This window comes from Ammodytes marinus, assembly GCF_949987685.1.
Source record: "Ammodytes marinus genome assembly, chromosome: 11".
Lineage (NCBI taxonomy): Eukaryota > Metazoa > Chordata > Actinopteri > Uranoscopiformes > Ammodytidae > Ammodytes > Ammodytes marinus.
In genome coordinates this window covers 12,547,235-12,566,726 of record NC_137215.1, presented here as the reverse complement: position 1 = coordinate 12,566,726, position 19,492 = coordinate 12,547,235, and the positions used below count along the sequence as shown (strand labels likewise).

Below are 19,492 nucleotides of genomic sequence, written 5' to 3'. Positions count from 1 at the left end.
ACCTTGTATCTACAACATTAGAAAGTCATACAAAATGACTCTAGGTGGTCAGAGGCAAGTCACAACAAGAGGAAATTAAAGTGACAAGACAGGAAAAGTTCCAAAGTAAGTGAATACAGATTTCTGAAGTTTAGCAGATTTGAAAGATTTCTCTCCCCCTCACCTGGAAGGGCAGAGGTGAGATGAAATCCTTCCCGGTCACGGTGTGAACGTTGACACAGCTACTCTGGACAATACACACAGTCTGCTCCACTTGCTCCTCTGCAATACAACATTAAGAGATAATGCATCTTCTATATACACTTTAAAAGAACTGTAATGAACTGTAGTGAATAAATAGATGTTACCATCTTTCTTGTTTTGAGGAACAGCAAAGTTACACCATAAGGCCTGCAAATAGAATAAAAGACATGTCATCTCCAGGGAATGCTTTGCTTTAGAAGACAAAAAATATGAATCACAATTAAGGTTCCACTTTGTTTATAAAAGAGTTTTTATATATATATATATATATATATATATATATATATATATATATATATATATATATATATATATATATATATATATATATATATATATATATATATATATTAGAGGTGGGCATAGATTAATTTTTTTAATCTAGATTAATCTAGATTAATTTTGAAATTAATCTAGATTAATCTAGATTAAAATGTCTCATTTGAATTCATTCATAATATGCGTGTGCTCCTAAATAATGACTCAAAGTAAGTCTTTGAGAACGTGTTTCTCAAGCCAGGTGGCGCATCAGACCAGGGGCTCATCTCCTGTTTCCAACATGCATCACAAACTGCTTGAGGAAGCTGTTCTACTATGATAATTGGTGATGAAAATAAATAATGTTCAACAAGATGTACTTGTGTTTACAAACTGTTTATTCAGTTAAACATGAACTTTGAACTGTAGGCCATAAGAGGTAACGATGAATTGTTTAGGGCTGCAACTAACGATTATTTCAATAATCGATTAATCGGTCGATTATTTTTTCGATTAATCGATGAATCGGATAAAAAAAATAAACATTTGTAAATGCTGCATCTTTATTCAAAAACTGAACATTACTTCAAATTCACAGTGCACACTGAAGTGTCAAAACACCAGGTTATTGCTCCAACGTCCCGGAACTATTAAAAGTAATATTAAATGATAAAAAATTAATAATAAACTTAACTGGGATAACACAAAAAAAAACATACAATGTATGATATACATTTATACAGTATAAGGGATGTCCATGGTAAACCAGTCAACCGATAATATTTTTAACCGGTAAATACTAACGGTTAAAAAAATTAAATCATCTTAATTTCTCTCAGATGACAGGAGAGTTAATTTGTATTGATATTGATACCATTTTCAAGACTCCTTAACGATCCAAGTCTTTATTGATATCAAAATTGATAATTTTCTATTATTTTGTTGAAATAGAACTTGTATTATTGCTTTAATTGCTGATATGATCATAGCTCTAGATAGGACATTAAACAGGTCATAATTCCATTCCATCTTTACTATCTATTTTATCTTGCTGGGAAAACAAGTTTCGCCAAAATCTCACATTTCTTTTTTTTTGTGTTGCATTTGAACACATCAATCATATTACTGAGCCGGCCTGAACACATCACAGTTGACATGTTTGCTACTTTTTTTAAGCTAACTAGCTTTATATCCTTCCGATTTTAACATGGATTTAAAATCTGGATCACTATTTTTAACTGACGGGACTTTCTACACCGTTCGGTTGTATGATTACTGCCGCTGCATTGAATGACTGTTGATGCGCCGATGCCGATTCTCCGAGCACGTCTGCACACCGTCTGCAGCAGCAGCTGACAGAGTTTTTTTGGACTAGACGGATACTGAGTTGATGGAGTTTTTTTTAACCCAAAGAAAGCAAAGGTACAACACTTTTATATAGGCCTGCAGTCCAGTGTTAGATATGACCAAAATACAAGCTGTGGCCGCTCACACTATAGCTTTCCCGCACGTGAAGCGAGCCTTCACGTGCGGAAGGGGGTTCACCCCGACGGCGAACAGCATCTCCCCTGAGCCGAACAGGAGGTGGAATTAAGAGATTAACGGCGATATTTTTTTTATCGCCCGATAAGAGTTTGGCGTTAACGCAGCCGTTAACGCCGTTATCGGCCCACCACTAATATATATATATATATATATATTGGTTCCTCCATGCAAAAAAGCCATCTAGACACAAAGAAAACAAGGCTTTTACCTTACTAAGATTACATGTAATTTATACATTTTAAATCCAGTCTCAAAATAAACTTGGTAAAGCAAAAGGACAATTTCCAAACAAAACTAACATAGTGTTTGAGAACTCCCCTCAGGTAGAAGAATGGCATCGAAGGTTACCGTCTTTGCAGTGACTTACCTGCTGCACTGGGCTGTCGACAGTGAAGGCCTTGTAAACGTTGGAGGCTTGGGTCCGACTGCCCTGGCTCCAGATGACCACAGTTCCTGCTGAGTAAAGCTCCTCTTCAAACTCCACATCCTCATCCCTGACTCCCACGCAGCCCTTCCTCAGCTGCCAACATTCCTGATCCTGACAATCAAAGACATATCCATTTAGGGTTAACACATCAGGGAATGAATCAGGTTACTACATATGTATTGCTTTCATGAGCAGAAGTGATGCACATTACTTTGACAAACTCAGCAGAAGGATCTATGATCTCTTGTAGCGATTTATCCACTATCACTAACTTACATCTAGAACAGAAAGATTTTCAGTATCACAATTTAAAACGTGTTATAATTTCAAAACACCAGATGAAAATACATACATTTATTTGCATTACTTTCTTCTGTTGTGCTTTCTATTTTTTTCTCCTCATGCACCACTGTTGGTTTTTGCTCTTACTTTATGCTTTGACAAACAGACGTTGTTGTATAGAGATGTCATATTAGTATCACTGTCATACAAGTCATGTTATTAGCCATTGCAATCTCACCCCCTCTCTCTCCTGCAGACTGACTTCCTGCAGGGACCCCACCAGGCCGGCAGCACCGTCTGACGACCAGAGCTCAGAGGCGGGCTGGAGCTCTCGGAGCTGCAGGTTGAAGGCATTTGGATGGTTCCTGCAGTGCTCGCGGCCAAATGGGACAAAGGACTGCAATTCCCCTGCTGCGATCATCGTGGCTGTCTCTTCATACACGACTTCCGACATGAGTTCCAGATATCAGCATTATTTCTGGAAAGAACAGGTGATGAGGGAGAAACATACAATGAATGTATACAAGCAAGCACGCAACTTTTTTTCATACTGTCCACCAGTACAATCTGATGGGTTCAACATATTCTACTGACCATATGTCTTCCATTGTAAATATATTATTTAAAATGCCACATCATGCGACGGTGTGACTGTATGAGAATGTAGGTCACACCAGTGCTATAAGTGAAAAAGTTAGTCCTGACAGCCCTGCCAAAAAATAAAAGCATATTACAACATGGGTTTCAGAGACAAGACTGAAAGAAAGGATAAACAACCAATTCAACTACAGCCTGTATGAATACATACTTTTTCACAAAAATAATAGTTAAATAATTAAACTTAGATTGTAAACATGGTGTAGCATGCTTTAGCAATACCACCGGTCTGACTTATTGTCATGCCAGTTATGCTAAGTTTTAGCTTTGAGTGGACAAACTTAGAGGCTGAGAAAATAGAGGTTGACAGCAGTGTTTCCTTGAGGCAACCCGCTCTGAAATCTCTCCAGACGTTAATGCATGTATGAGTAGGTCCTATGACATCATGGTTCTATGACATGTCTTGTTTGTGTGTATTTCGGGCGTGTGTGTGTGTGTGTGTGTGTGTGTGTGTGTGTGTGTGTGTGTGTGTGTGTGTGTGTGTGTGTGTGTGTGTGCTGTGAAAATGCTATGTGAAAATGTTATCTCCCTTAAAATGTCATATTCTAGTAATATTTCCATATTACTAAGTTATATGACGTGCTTTAAGTTTTTCCCCAACAACATTTAATGATTTAGTTTGAAGCCACGGTACAATAGTACTTACAAATCACAATCACAATATTTACAGTAAAATTGTCAATACAATTCACCTGTGTAATGCTTTTGTTGATTCTGACATACGTTTTTGGCTACTAGTTCCTTGGACATGTTTAGCTTAAAAATGACCCAAAAACAAATCCCAGTACTTGACAGTCAATAAGATGCTGTTATATGTAATAAATAAACATTGTTGTCATTTAGCTGTGTGACTGAGAGGCTAAATTAGCACGCTAACTAACGTTAGCCTCCGCTAGCTTCAAGTTTGAGTTGAGACATTTCGCAGCTAACCTGATAATAAGGAATAGTCTGGCTCTTGTCGCGGAGTCCTTTTCTCTCTTTTTAATCTGTCTCGCTCGGGCACAACGTCGTCTCCCGTGCCAACATTAAAAAAAAAATTAAACAACTAGGTGGCAGGTACCAAACTGTGTAGCAGGTTTCAAATGAGCGCGGACATCTTTGCTTATCGCCACATCCTCTTCCTCCTGGAGTTTACCAATCAGCAACGAGGAGAAGGGGGCGGACAGCGCTGATAGGGTAGCGTCATCAGCGAAGCTCAATCCGTTCTCCACATGGTTCTCCAGCATCCTCTTCATGGACCCATGGACCTATTCTGCCCTCTCAAAGAAGGGTGAGGGTGGTTGTCGACATTTGGGACACTCTCTCCATATGAACATTTTATTTTGATGCATTTGAATTAAAATACAGACGGATTTATGTAATTGTAACTTTAGTTTGAAATACATTCTATATTATTCTATAGGCTATTTATTAGATAGAAAGGCCAGAGAGATAGAAAGGCCAGATAGATAGATAGATAGATAGATAGATAGATAGATAGATAGATAGATAGATAGATAGATAGATAGATAGATAGATAGATAGATAGATAGATAGATAGATAGATAGATAGATAGATAGATAGATAGATAGATAGATAGATAGATAGATAGATAGATAGATAGATAGATAGATAGATAGATAGATAGATAGATAGATAGATAGATAGATAGATAGATAGATAGATAGATAGATAGATAGATAGATAGATAGATAGATAGATAGATAGATAGATAGATAGATAGATAGATAGATAGATAGATTCAATATAATCTAACATTTCAAATGGCGTGCCTCCCTAAAGAGGCCTGCAGGGACAATTCAGGCTGTGAAGACAACCTGACTTTTAGACTTGATTACATGGTTAAATGTGGAAGACATTAATACATTTTGCTGAGAGAATCACTGTCTCCCCAATTAAGAATAAATAAGATGGTATTTATAAGGGGAAGTGGTCGGTAATTACCAGCGTTTGTTTATAGTCACATCAATATTCAGAGACAACAATTATTTAACTAATACAGTAGCTATCTATTTTTATAATATATTATGCTTTTATTTTATTATATCTTTCTTATTACATTTCTATGTGAAATCAAGTTTTTTAACAAAGGTTTGCTTACAGTATAGGGATAATGTATGCTATTTTGGTCTGTTATTATTATAACAATGATTGATTAGAAAATATATCTACATACATTTCTTATAATACAGTAAGTCATCTCTACCATGCAACAAGGTTCTCCGAAATATAATCAGGTCATTTATTGTAACAGGAATTCCTGGTGAAGTGTAAAGTTTCATGATGTTGACAGACAGAAAAAATGGACAGACTGCACACTGTACTGTATCATGTAATGACTTCTGCATCATAGAAATCAAATTCAACTAAAGGTGTTCATGAAATATTACACCTGAGTGGAAAATGAGGCGTTGTGGTGGTGCCGGTGCTGATGGATGTGATGGATGTGGCACAACAACAGGGTATGATCTGACTGAGTTAACTCTCCCCAACGATATCAGAGGAGATTCCTGTGTGTGTGTGTGTGTGTGTGTGTGTGTGTGTGTGTGTGTGTGTGTGTGTGTGTGTGTGTGTGTGTGTGTGTGTGTGTGTGTGTGTGTGTGTGTGTGTGTGACATACACCTTACACAATGACACACCTTAAAACGTTAAGGGGAAATACTGAACATAAAAAGGGAAAAGGTGTGTTTTCACAGGTCTGACTCAAATCATGATTGGTATTATTGTTACCCAATATACATTTCATTATTACCTCTCTCTCTGACTGAGTCTTTTTCCCTTTTCTCTACCCTCTGATTTTGCGTCACTGTATTTCAAAATGGATTTGTTGATTTAAAGTGACATCAATTTTATGGCTGCCCCTTCTCCTCAAGGAACAGCAGTACAAATACTGTGTTTAAAACGAAGCATTTCCTTCACCTAAGCTGATTTTTTATATATTATTTTGTGATTTTGCCATCATGTATAAAAAAAATAATAATAATCTTGTATTTCAAACACTTGTTATGTCAGATTGAAACACATATTTCTTTGGATTGCAAAAATACTCACTGGTCTGCCCTTGGTATATTCACCACAAAAAATGTATCTGGAAATCACTGGCCCCAACCAGCATAAGCCTTTACAGCTATAGAATTGTGGATTCAAGTCCCACCTTGGTTTTTCCTCACATCTGTGTCGCTGATGAGAAAATACAAATACACTACAAATCTGTAAGAAAAGCATTTAAATTATTCTAACTAAAAAATTGGCTTCTGAAATGTTGCACAGTATAACATTCAATCTGAAAACATTGTATCTCTGAATATCATAAACAAATACATGAGTGCATGTTCTAACAATTATTGGATAAGTTGTTATTATGTTGGCCTTTTTCATACCGCCTTTCCATGAAAACAAGAAAATAAACTTTGAAGTACTGTAGCTCAACCACTACCAGTCCACACAACCACGACAGACACCTCATTATACTCATTTAGCTGCGGCAGGTTGGCTGTTTGAGGTGAGGTCATCCTGCCATAACAGGCGCTCAGATTGCATTACTGCAGGGCTGCAAAAGCATCCGTGTGCAACAACTGTCTGTGGTGACGCACTGAAGCCGACTGGGCAGGGACAATGATGGAGAAGCTCTCTGATGGAAGCATTCCTACTTAGAGAGAGATGATTCTGCACAGGGATGATGCTCCCATGGTGACGTTAAATTGTTTGCAATGTTTTTGTCCATCACATACCTTACTGAGGATAAGATGTATAAGTGCATCAGATACACCTCTAATTAAATTAAATAGTTGAGCTCTACATGTGCAACATATCCTATCTTTGTGAAGAACATTGTAGCTGTATCAGAGAGGTGTTATCTAAACCTGTAATTAGTGGTGGTGTCATATTGGAGTGCATTGTATTAATATAAATACAATAATAACACTAGAGTAAAAGTAACAAAGGAGAACCCCTATTTTCAAAAGGAATAATCTGACACTTGTGTTTATATGTACATGTATTATGTACAATAGGATTGCAAAGGTGTTCTGAAAGGGAATGACAAATAGTTTTGTCATCACATATTGGAAAGACTCCAACACAGAGCAAAATGAGTGACACACTGTGTGAATTTTTTAGTGCAATGTGTATAAAATGTGTGGCATATAGAGAAGAGGTAGAGAAGAGGAAAGTATAGGACCCTTTTCATATGACGCGGGAAAACCTGCTAATAGAATGCAATCCAACACAAGAAATCCACGACAGCCACAAAGTGGAATCAATACCCCTGTGGGTGTCAACGAACAAAACACCACCTTCTCAAAGTTCGGATTAGATACATCATCAGAAATTGACTCGAAAATTTACTGTACTGTTTTTATCATCTTTGTGCAGTAAAGAAATACTTTGAAAATAGGGGATGACATGCAGCTCATAGTTTATTACTGGACATCCTCAAAAGTCCTTCTTTGAGGACATTTTGACATGTCATAGCAGAAAGCTGGCACAGCTGCTACTAATGATGGCTTTGGTAAATGCAGGTGTGCTGGTGCAGAAGAGCTGGACACCACCCAAATAGAATGCACTGCCGACATCATTACATTATTACTTGCCCTTGTCTGACAGGTACACTCAAAAAAGTGAACTCAGTGAGCTGTTGAATTTAATTAATGTTTTTATGTCAAATTTAATTAACATGTCTGTGTTGGCTTTTAAAACGTAACCCACTTCAGTTGGTTTCACTTAAATGTAAGACTTCTTAAAACCAAAGAACGCCAGTTGAGTAAATACAAAGTAACAGTTTTGAGTAAATCGCACAATCAAGACTGAACACACAACAATTGTCCTAGATGTGTTGCCGTAGGCCAGCATTGCGCATGCTCGTGAACGTGGACATCGGGAGCAAGAAATTCAAACGTCGCCATCTTGACTACAGACGCATGGCAAGCACCAAGAGAGTTGTACTGAACAGCCATCTAAAAATCCTCATAAGTTTGAAATTACCTTTAAATGCAACATGTTTTCTTTCTGCAGTTAGGGAAGCAAGGCAGTGTGAAAAAGGATTTACCTTTTCTGTTTTTTGGTAAATAATTCTCATTGCTGGGTCCATAATATCCAATGTGTTGTGTCTCTTAGCCTGTTATCTTATATATACACTGTGTTGTTATCCAAAGTGTGAAAAACATTGCATCATGACATTTTCTTCCATTTCAAACGTTTTGGTCGTAACGTTTGACGGCAAGATATGCCTATTGTATTTGCATTAAACGTTGTAATTCAACTATACTACTTGTTTTGTGTACTCTTGGACCGATATCTTATGCACTATTTAGTAATGTGATTTGAATTAACATAATTATTATATACAGTATCTCACAAAAGTGAGTACACCCCTCACATTTCTTCACATTTTTCTTTATATCTTTCCATGGGACAACACTGAATAAATGACACTTTGATACAATATAAAGTAGTCAGTGTACAGCTTGTATAACAGTGTAAATTTACTGTCCCCTCAAAATAACTCGACACACAGCCATTAATGTCTAAACTGCTGGCAACAAAAGTGAGTACACCCCTTAGAAAAAAATTACAAATTGAGCCCAAAGTGTAAATATTTTGTGTGGCCACCATTATTTTCCAGCACTGCCTTAACCCTCTTGGGCATGTAGTTCACTAGAGCTTCACAGGTTGCAACTGGAACCCTCTTCCACCCATTTATGACAGCATCACAGAGCTGGTGGATATTAAAGACCTTGCGCTCCTCCACCTTCCGTTTGAGGATGCCCCAAAGATGCTCAATAGGGTTTAGGTCTGGAGACATGCTTGGCCAGGCCATAACCTTTACCCTCAGCTTTTTTAGCAAGCCACTGGTCGTCTTGGAGGTGTGTTTGGGGTCGTTATCATGTTGCAATACCACCCTGCGGCCCAGTTTACGAAGGTTGAGTGCACATGGTCAGCGTCGTACACAGAGGTTGGCTTTGGAAAATAGACGTATGAGTGCTGCCAGCATTGCTGAAGGGCTTGAAGGGGTGGGGGGTCAACCTGTCAGTGCTCAGACCATACGCCGCACTCTGCATCATACTGGTCTGCATGGCTGTCATCCCAGAAGGAAGCCTATTCTAAAGATGATGCACAAGAAACCCCACAAAAAGTTTGCTGAAGACAAACAGACTACGGACATGGATTACTGCAACCATGTCCTGTGGTCTGATGAGACCAAAATACATTTATTTGGTTCAGATGGTGTTAAGAGTGTGGAGCGGCAACCAGGTGAGGAGTACAAAGACAAGTGTGTCTTGCCTAGAGTCAAGCATGGTGGTTGGAGTGTCATGGTCTGGGGCTGCATGAGTGCTGCCAGCACTGGGGATCTACAGTTCATTGAATTCTAACATGTACTGTGACATACTGAAGCAGAGCATGATCCCCTCCCTTCATAAACTGGGCCGCAGGGCAGTACTGCAACATGATAACGACCCCAAACACCCCTCCGAACGACCACTGGCTTGCTAAAGAAGCTGAGGGTAAAGGTTATGGACTGGCCAAGCATGTCTCCAGTCTTAAACCCTATTGAGCATCTTTGGGGCATCCTAAAACGGGAGATGGAGGAGCGCAAGGACTCTAATATCCACCAGCTCCTTGATGTCGTCATGAATGGGTAGAAGAGGGTTCCAGTTGCAACCTGTGAAGCTCTAGTGAACTACATGCCCAAGAGGGTTAAGGAAGTGCTAGAAAATAATGATGGCAAAACAAAATATTGACACTTTGGGCCCAATTTGGAAATTTTTTCTTAGGGGTGTACTCACTTTTGTTGCCAGCAGTTTAGACATTAATGGCTGTGTGTCGAGTTATTTTGAGGGGACAGTAAATTTACACTGTTATACAAGCTGTACACTGACTACTTGACATTGTATCAAAGTGTCATTTATTCAGTGTTGTCGCATGGAAAGATATAATGAAATATTTGAAGAAATGTTAGGGGTGTACTCACTTTTGTGAGATACTGTATGTAGAAGTTGTTGATAATATATAATCAGGTGAAGTACGTTTTGTCAACCAGTTAAGTAAAACAAAGTACAGTGGTTCCCACACTTACATACACTGTAAACAATTGCTGTAAATTTACAGCAGGATTTCAACAGCATTAACCTGTTATTTATAAAAACAGCATTTAACTGTTAATATAAAAGGCAGTCTGTTAAATGACAGTCCTTTGCTGTTATGTTACGGAACGGTAATGTTTTTCAAAAATACTGAACTTTGCTGTTAATTTACCATCAAACTTAGAAGGGACAACTTGACATGAGCTGCCTGCACATGTGAAGCTTATACAATTTTCTTCATTAATCCTCATCCATCCACATCTTAACTAATAAGTGTTGTTTACTTTATATCCTCTGGTTAAGTTCACTTAAAGTTGAGTTATATTTACTTGGAAATGGAAAGTGCAGTTAACATAATTAAACCAAGTTAGTCTGAAGTTATGTTTACTCAGTAGAATGAAGGAAACGGATTGCCTTCGATAAATCAAGTAAGCACAACAAAGTGTATTGTAGAGACGCCCCCTTTCCCACAATGACTTGCACTGGACTAAACGTTTGGTATGTTGCTATTTGCACCCTCAGTAAAGGGGATGTTTCACTCCATTACGTCACTATGCATTTTGTTTAAATAAAACATTTCTGTGTGAACTAACCGTTATTTTTGGTTATAACAAATGGTTTGTGGAAATCTTAAGCAAGATCCCTAGTTCAACTCAGGAGACAATTTGCAATATAAATGAATCATTCCATTGAACTTGATATATTGTGACAAGTGTCTTGAAGTAACAAACAGAAGCTGATCTCTGTGTTTAGCATTTGAACAAATAGGGGACATGGTAAACTTACATATGGAATGAAACACATCTGCCCAATGAAATATAACATCCCCTTCACTCACGGTGCAAACAGCAACATAACAAACATTTAGTCCAGGTTCATCCCTTTTTTTCATTAACAGTATAATCCTGTCAATTTTAGTGACAGTAAAATAATGTTCATTTAACAGTATTAAAATGGCAACCCTGCTGCCAGTTGATTAATGTTTTTTTCCAGGGAAATTTCTTACAGTGTATGTAAGTTAAGTTGGAACTACAATGTGAGGTTAAGTTAGTCTTGCTTAATAAAGTTGAGTCATATTAACGTAAGTGGGTTAAGTCAGTAGAATGATTATCTTTGTTGGTATTACTCAACACAGTTAATTAAGGCAAATGTAGCCATGTTATGTTGAATGTACTTAACCTAGTTAAGTTGGTTGCACACAAGTGAGTTGATTCCATTTTAATCATAATTTTCAAATATATCTAACTTAACTCAGTTGTGGAAAACGTTGACATAACTGTATTAAGTAAATTCAACAACTTATTTTTTTGAGTGTAGTAAAAACAAACATAGTGTATGTAATGAAAGAGTTGGTTATGAATGACGATTTTATTCTTGACTTTAGATTTATTATTATTATATTATTTATTATTTAGAAACCAATGTCAGGTAATGTCGTTTTCCCGAACAGGGCGAGTAAAGTAATCGGATTGGTCCCCATGAGAGCCGGACCAAAGTGCATCATGGGTAGGGTTTTGCTGGTTAATGAAAGCTTATGATGGAAATGTGCCTGTGTGTATGTGTGTGTGTGTGTGTGTGTGTGTGTGTGTGTGTGTGTGTGTGTGTGTGTGTGTGTGTGTGTGTGTGTGTGTGTGTGTGTGTGTGTGTGTGTGTGTGTGTGTGTGTGTGTGTGAGCACTAATTAAAGTCTCGGGATGACATTGCTGTACGTAATGTCTGCCAAGGGGCTGAATCCAGGCCAAATGTATTTATGTGTTTAGTTCATTTAGGATGCGATGAAGAGCTCTGGTGGTCTAATTGATCTGAACAGGAGGCCGCACACCAAAAAACAAAGCCTCCATTAAGGAACCTCCAGAGACTCTGTTGAGTGTGTGTGTGTGTGTGTGTGTGTGTGTGTGTGTGTGTGTGTGTGTGTGTGTGTGTGTGTGTGTGTGTGTGTGTGTGTGTGTGTGTGTGTGTGTGTGTGTTGAGGGGGAAAGAAAAACACACAAGTGCTCCTAAAGCGCTGACAGGATTGTGTGTAAGGATAAATTATAGGATTGTGTGTAAGGATTGTATAATCGGGTTCATGTTAACCAACACTAGTCTAATGTCTTGCTGTTAGGGGACATGGTAAGTCTAGTTCAACAAGTCCATGAATTCTAGATTACATTTTCTTTATCCATAAACAGAAAATGTAACTAACTTAAACAAACAAGATAGGCTACAAACATGGAGCTCCAAAGCTCATTCTTGACCTTACAAACAGTAGCTGACAAAACAAGTTCACCTCAGGGTCAAAGCAGTAGCTGCTCTTGTAAAAAATAAATAATAAAAATAATATAATTTAATCTGTTATTCGGAGTCGTCTGTACTGGGAATTTAAGACAAACTGCTTGTCACCATCCCTGGCTATCTCCTCTTGACACTTTCCAATATAAACTCTACATAGTGTCAATATAAAATAATCTGCACGCTAATTGTGATTGGTTTGGTGTCACTTGTTAAAAAACAGCTTCAAATTTGTAAAGGCAAAAAAATAACCTTATAGCAGTTTTATTTGCTAACAAATATAAAGTTCCCAATCTCTGAGTTGTCTAATTACAATTGTTTACTTTCCCAAACTTATAAAGATAACAATAATGGTGAAAATAGCATGTATCATACATGACTTGATGCTAGTATTCAGTTCGTTGCTGAGGAAGTTGTGTGCACACAATTTGTGTTGTAAACACGTCATTTGCATTACAGCATTAATGTTGCTCATTTCCCGAATTTCATCCGGCTGTGTTGAACTATTCCCTCCATTTTCAGCTCTGATTGCAGCCTGTCTCCTGCTGCAGTAAACCAGGTTTAGCCATCAGGGGAGTTTAGCTGTAATTTATCAGCCTAATCTCCTCTGGTTGTGGCTGGCAATCCATCACCAAAACCCAACTGGGTCCACAGCTAGCCAGGAGAAGAGTCTTCCCACACGGGAGATGGAAACCTGTTTGACACCGGCACCTATGACGACATTTTAAATGACTGAAAAAGCCTGTCATTTGTCTGGGAAGGGATGTCGTGATACTGTCCTCACTGCACAAACACTGTTAGTATGATGGTCTCTTCCTACCACCGAAGAAGAGAACCTGCTGCTACTGTAACACACAGTGATCCTTGTTTGATGTGTGTCCCTAAACTCTCTTTTTACAGTAAATGTATCTCCATCACTCCTACACAACATATTTTCAGTCAACCTAATGCTAACCATTGTTCACAGTACATGTATCAGCCATTATACTTTATGTCAAACATGAACATACAGTAGAACACATTGATACAATGCTTTGCCCCACCTTCCTAATAAGTCTCATTAGAAAGATGAGGCAAGGCATCGTTGCATTGAAGGGTTTTTCAGAATTAAAAACATATTTTTATTGCTGTTTTATAAGCTCATATTCCAATATGTTTGTTTACAATATCTTTACCAAAGTAATAATTTTTTATTCATGTTTTAAAAGGATGGATTAACATTGGAAATTCAGCATCAGTACGAATCTACAGCACACATCTAAAGACACGGCGTATAGTTTTGAGCTATGGCTATATAGGGGATTGGTAATAGTTTTATAGGAGACATATTATCATAATATGATCTGATATGATATGATATGAGACATATCGTATTTGTTACAATTTTGTGCTTACTTTTTAGTTTTGAGCTATGGCTGGATAAGGGATTGGTAATAGTTCTATTTGAGACATAATATCATAATATGTCTTGTATTTGTTACAATTGTGTGCTTACTTTTGCAGAAACATACTTGGAAGATTTGTCGCCAGAAGAATAATGAAAAACCTAAAATGCCAAACCTTTGCAAGTTGGAGAACGTGTATTTCCCTATGTTGGAGAGCAGCTGCATCTTAACCAAGCAGACATGCAGACAACAGTGAAGCTAAGCAATACTTTAACTATTCGACACATTTTTTAAACAAATGTTTTTAAGACTTTACCTAAATGGGGAAACCTCTGCCATCCACACTTGCCCTTAGGGCACACAGCGGCATTTGAGCAGCTCATGTGCCCCTCTTGTGTGACTGAAATTATGCTTTTTCTTCTACTTTAGAGGGGCATTTGAAAAACAGACAGAGGGGCCTCCTGAGCCCTGTTGAGACCCACATTTGTTAACACGGCGAAGGTGCCCTTCCTTATTTCTCGCCCCTACCCCTTAGAGATGCCAGATTCTTATTTTACAAATTGGTCCATTCTGTGTGTTGATGCATGTTTTATAATTATTGGCTCCTGTTTTCATTCAGTCACTCTCCTTTCCATTTCCTGTCTCTACCCTGGTTTCTGTACACTCTTTCTATCATCCTCTATCTCAGTATCTTTATTCCATTTCTCCACCTGCCACTTACACGCACGCACGCACACACACACGCACGCACACAGAAACACACAAACATACAAACAGAGGGAGTGAGCGACAGAAAGAGAGACCTCAGTGAGTCCCGTCAGGCTACCAGCAGTAATCTGCCATCAGAGTTTCCTAATTGGATAATGTGGTGCAGAGGAGGCACTCAGCAAGTCGGGGGATTCCCTTCATCACACCGACTGGTGGGAGAGTCGTGATGTCAAGTGTCTCATTACGGAGACATTCACCATTTGGACCTGAAAGTAGATTCCACAGGCAATCTTCAGCACAAAGTATTTTCTCTCTCTTTCTTTTGTCTTTTAAAAGTCTTGACAAACACTATCCGTATTTAAAGTCACAAGGCCAGTGAATGAAATACATGTACGCCTTCACTACAGTAGTACCTACTTAACTTTTATGGTAGTATTAGTGGAAGTCTCATTTTGTCTTTTTTTTCAGTGCTCCTTAAAACAATTCCAAAATAAATATATATAAAGAAGATTAAATATAAAAAGAAGTCATTAAATTAAAAGGACATAATATATAATATTGACCAAAAAGGTGCAAGTTGAAGCTCAAGCATATTGTACCTACCCGGGCAGGAGAACAAATAAACTCGATAGTACTAGTAGAGACATCAATAGTAAAGGGAGTTGAAACTGAAATAAAAACTCAAGAAGACTTACATTTACTGAACATAGAATGGCGGGCTTGAGTCCTTTGTGTCACCCCGTGCACAGAGGGGATGCGGCTTATGACTCGTCCATAGGAACGTTTCCTCTGTACATTCCATCAACATAATAACGCTGATGTTTCCTCCATCAGCTTCCTCTTCCTGCATGGATCTGCCTCCAATCACCGCTGTCAATTAGACCAGCTCCTTCTCCCATGGACTTCTGCCTAATCTACTTTCTCTCTGGACTGATCACATTAGGGTTCAGATGGTGCCATCATGGTTAAGAGGGGAGTGGGGGGGGGGGGGATGGGTCATCTGCTGACCGGGAGGAGATGTCAAATGGCCTTGAAGGCCACAGGCACTGTTGAGTTGATATAATATAGTAAACAATATGTTCGGTCATCATCAGGACCCCAAACACACAGAAAATGTCAGCTCAAGTCGTTAAAGTCCTTTTTGAACTTTTTTTAATAATATTTCCATTATCTCCAAAAAGTATAATTCACCTCCAAATCATCATTTTAAAGTAAATCACTGTTCATCTTTTCATCTGTTTAATTTAACACCAGTGGCTCCTACTTTCTTTCTATTTCACCTAAAGAAGCACTGCAAGCTCTGTTCTCCTCTCTGTGAACGATGTCCAAGCCAATCTTATTTTGTATCTACAGTGATGTGGGTTAAAAGGTGCATACATATTTATATGGATGGATGGAGTGATGGATGGATGGAGGGAGGGAGGTATGGACAGATGAGACGCAGGCCAACGTCACCGCTAATTCACTGTGCCATTCCTGCAGAACAAATCGGACTCATTGGGTACACAGTGTGTGGATTCACTAACACGTCACTCCCGTGTGTGTTGTTCTTTTGTGAAAGCACAGCACAGCCTGGAATAGAAAACAGTGTAGATATCTTGCAGACACCTTCTAAAAATGTTTTGTATTAGTGTAGAAAGTGGTAATCTGCTAAATCCTTGTGTTTTTATTCAGTCTTTAGCACATATGTGGTTCTCAGTGCTTACTTCTGTGGATACACATGAATATACATGGTTGCAGTATAGGGTTTTGATAACCATGTTAGGGGAAACAATTTGATTCATGACAGGACAATGCACCAGATAAAAAAGGAACTGTAAGAGCTGACAATTATTCTTGGAAGCACATCTCATTCCGTCCTATACAGTATTTTGGAAATTATATGTTTATACCAAAACATATTTTAATGAAAGAAATCCAAATTGTGTCCATACACTGAAGTTGGTCTGGGATAGCTTTTGTCGTGCCTCATAGAACTGAAACAAATAATAAGATGATCCTTGGAAAAAAATCTCCTATTATGATATAGTTTATACTTTTTCTTTTCTACCACATACTGTATGTTCAGTGCTCATCAAAGTCTTGGATCTTTGTAAGTTGTGTTAACATTGAAAAATGGATAGTTTATTGGATAGAATTGACAAAGTTTATTGTCAATTCTTTATGATTTGTAATATGTCTCATTTGACTAAAATCTAATCTTTCCGCTTGACATAAAGCAATGCCTTTCTTACTGATTACCGCACATTTTACACTCTTAACAAGCACTGATGTTTCCGTGACAACGTTTCTCTAGTCACGTGTGGATGGAAAAGATGGGAAGATGATTCCACTGGAGACTGAAAAGGGGTGAATGACCTCTGATAGTGTGGGATGAAAAATGGCACAGATTACTGTTTTCAACATTAAATTTACTATTGTTTGAGGAGCTGGAAAGCATTTTGACTATGACGTTGGACAACTTGAACGTTTCCTAAAGGAAGCATCTGGCAAGTTTATTTAAAAAAAACATTTAATGTGCATGTTAATTATTTATTTGTCAGTGTAAAATATCCTTTCAGCAGAGAGTTGGTCCCAGACAGTAGTAGTTATGTAAATATTTTCTTTATAATATTATTATATAATATGAAAATTATAATATTTCTTCATAATATTTCCCCACAGCAAAACCATCATGTAACTGAGAGCGTAAACCTAAATGAAGAAGACTAATCTTACCTTAAATCCACGGTTGTCATATGTTGAGGTGTTTACCTTCTGGGTTTAGCCTATCTTACCAGATGTGGGCACAATACTGACTCTAGGTATGCATCATTTCAGGATGAAAACAACAGCTTACCATTCAATGACAGCATTTAACAATCATGGAAAACTTTAATTTTGCACATTTTAATATAAGTCATCTCAGTGCCTCAAAACTCATTTACATGCCTGCAGCTACTTGTATTGATAACTGAAAAAAGCAATAAATGGGGGATACAAGCTTTTACAAGGAAGCATGTGGCATATGTAAAGGGGAAGTTGCATGCATGGGTATTTCATGGAGGTGGATGTTACATCAGTATTTCTGAAAGGAAATACAGATGTGGAAGAGGATAACGTTTTTTTTTTTTTAATAATTGTACTTGTTTTGTGGGACTTGGCCCTGTGGCCCTTTCCTGATCTTTTGTATTGTACCTTGAACAACAGATCAGCAGAATACACAAACTGCAGTTTAATAACTTCCCCTAGATCGTTTCTATTATAATCTCCTGTCCAGTTTCCCATTTCTCCCATCATGTATCCACCGACACACCCTGTGAGGAGAGAAGAGCCCAGGAAAAATGATCAGTTGAGTCAAAGGCATCATCCTTGGCATATTCGTAAATTATTCATACGATTAGTTAGATTTTTTTTCTTCTAATTTCACCTTAGGCCTTGTTTGTTTCTGATGGTGAGCAATACCGATGACGGAAGCAGCAAACCACTGACGTCTCAGGCCCCTGATCGAATCTGAAGTCCCCTCGTGCTCCATGAGAAACATCCAGGTGTATAAAAACGGGAGCAAACCTGAATGTGAGATAGACACAAAGACAGCGAGAGTCAGGACGCATCGGGTCAACATAGAGTGGAGATACAGCAGCAGCTCCAGATCAGGACCTTGGAGAGCGCAGCAGAAAAAAGCAAAAAGCAGACAACTTTCTATAGAGCAAATGTAAGTTTTTATATTGAAAAACACAATATTTTAGTTTTGTTATTTCGATGATGCATTCTCGGTGATTTCTGTGTTTGTGGATTCGGATGTGTTCATCCTTTTTGAACGTTCCAGCAAAGTTTGGGATACGTCTCTACCGATATTGAGTTTTACGTCAAATAAATTGCTTGTTGTAATGTGAGCAGCGGCTCGACACTTTGAATTTGGTTTGAGTTTCTGTGGTGGCAACAGGATTACCGCGTCCCAGCAGTGTAACGAGATGGTTAATCCTGAGCTGTGTCCGCATTCTGCGTAATTTTACGCACTGGATTGAGTTTTTTTTCTTCTTTCCTTGGTCAAAATTCTCCACAAACCCAGGGATTTCTCAAATATCAATATGCCAGTAGTCCTCTGTGGCTAGAACAATCAGTCAGAAACAAACAATGTAAATTGTCATTACAGGCGCGGGAGATTTGTATTTTCCCAGTATAGTTTTTACTCTGGTTAATTTTTTAGTTAATGAAGTGTAAAGCATTTAACAGAATTGCAGCGTCCACGTTGTATTATGAAGCCAAGTCAGTTTGATCTAAACAGCCAAATATTGCATGTAACAATTTTGACTCACAGGGCTTACAATTGTAAGAGGTTTTATTCTTTAACAGTCGTGCGTAATTACGCATTAGATTCCGCTGCTTTCATATTATCTCCACTATCAAATTCCAATTACTTAAGTGATGTATTAAAGATCGATGTCCAAACGGCTCTTCGTAGCTAAACTGCAGTTGCATTGAGAAAATTAACCACTTGTATACGCCTGGACCTTTTATATTATTATCTTTACTTGAGATAATGATTTTTTTTTTCTGCATCGGAGACCGGTCGGGAAAAGAACCTTGTATGCTGATTTTGGTAATTTTGGAGGGAATAAACCCAGAACCGTTTCCATCCTCAGGTGTAAAGCG

At 38.1% G+C, this 19,492-nt stretch overlaps 1 protein-coding gene across 2 annotated transcripts in view; it reads right to left on the bottom strand.

The window, feature by feature from the left end:
• Positions 1-4,479, bottom strand: part of anapc1 (anaphase promoting complex subunit 1) — a 54,357-nt gene extending 49,878 nt beyond the window's left edge. For both annotated transcript variants that reach the window (XM_080036213.1, XM_080036214.1), the window contains exons 1-5: positions 4,343-4,479; positions 2,994-3,233; positions 2,414-2,584; positions 348-390; positions 164-261 (exon numbers count right to left, since the gene is read on the bottom strand). In XM_080036213.1, coding sequence (XP_079892339.1) covers positions 164-261; positions 348-390; positions 2,414-2,584; positions 2,994-3,209 — 528 coding nt within the window. In that variant the 5' untranslated portion in view covers positions 3,210-3,233; positions 4,343-4,479. The remainder of the gene's footprint in view (positions 1-163; positions 262-347; positions 391-2,413; positions 2,585-2,993; positions 3,234-4,342) is intronic.
• Between the last annotated feature and the right edge of the window lie 15,013 nt (positions 4,480-19,492).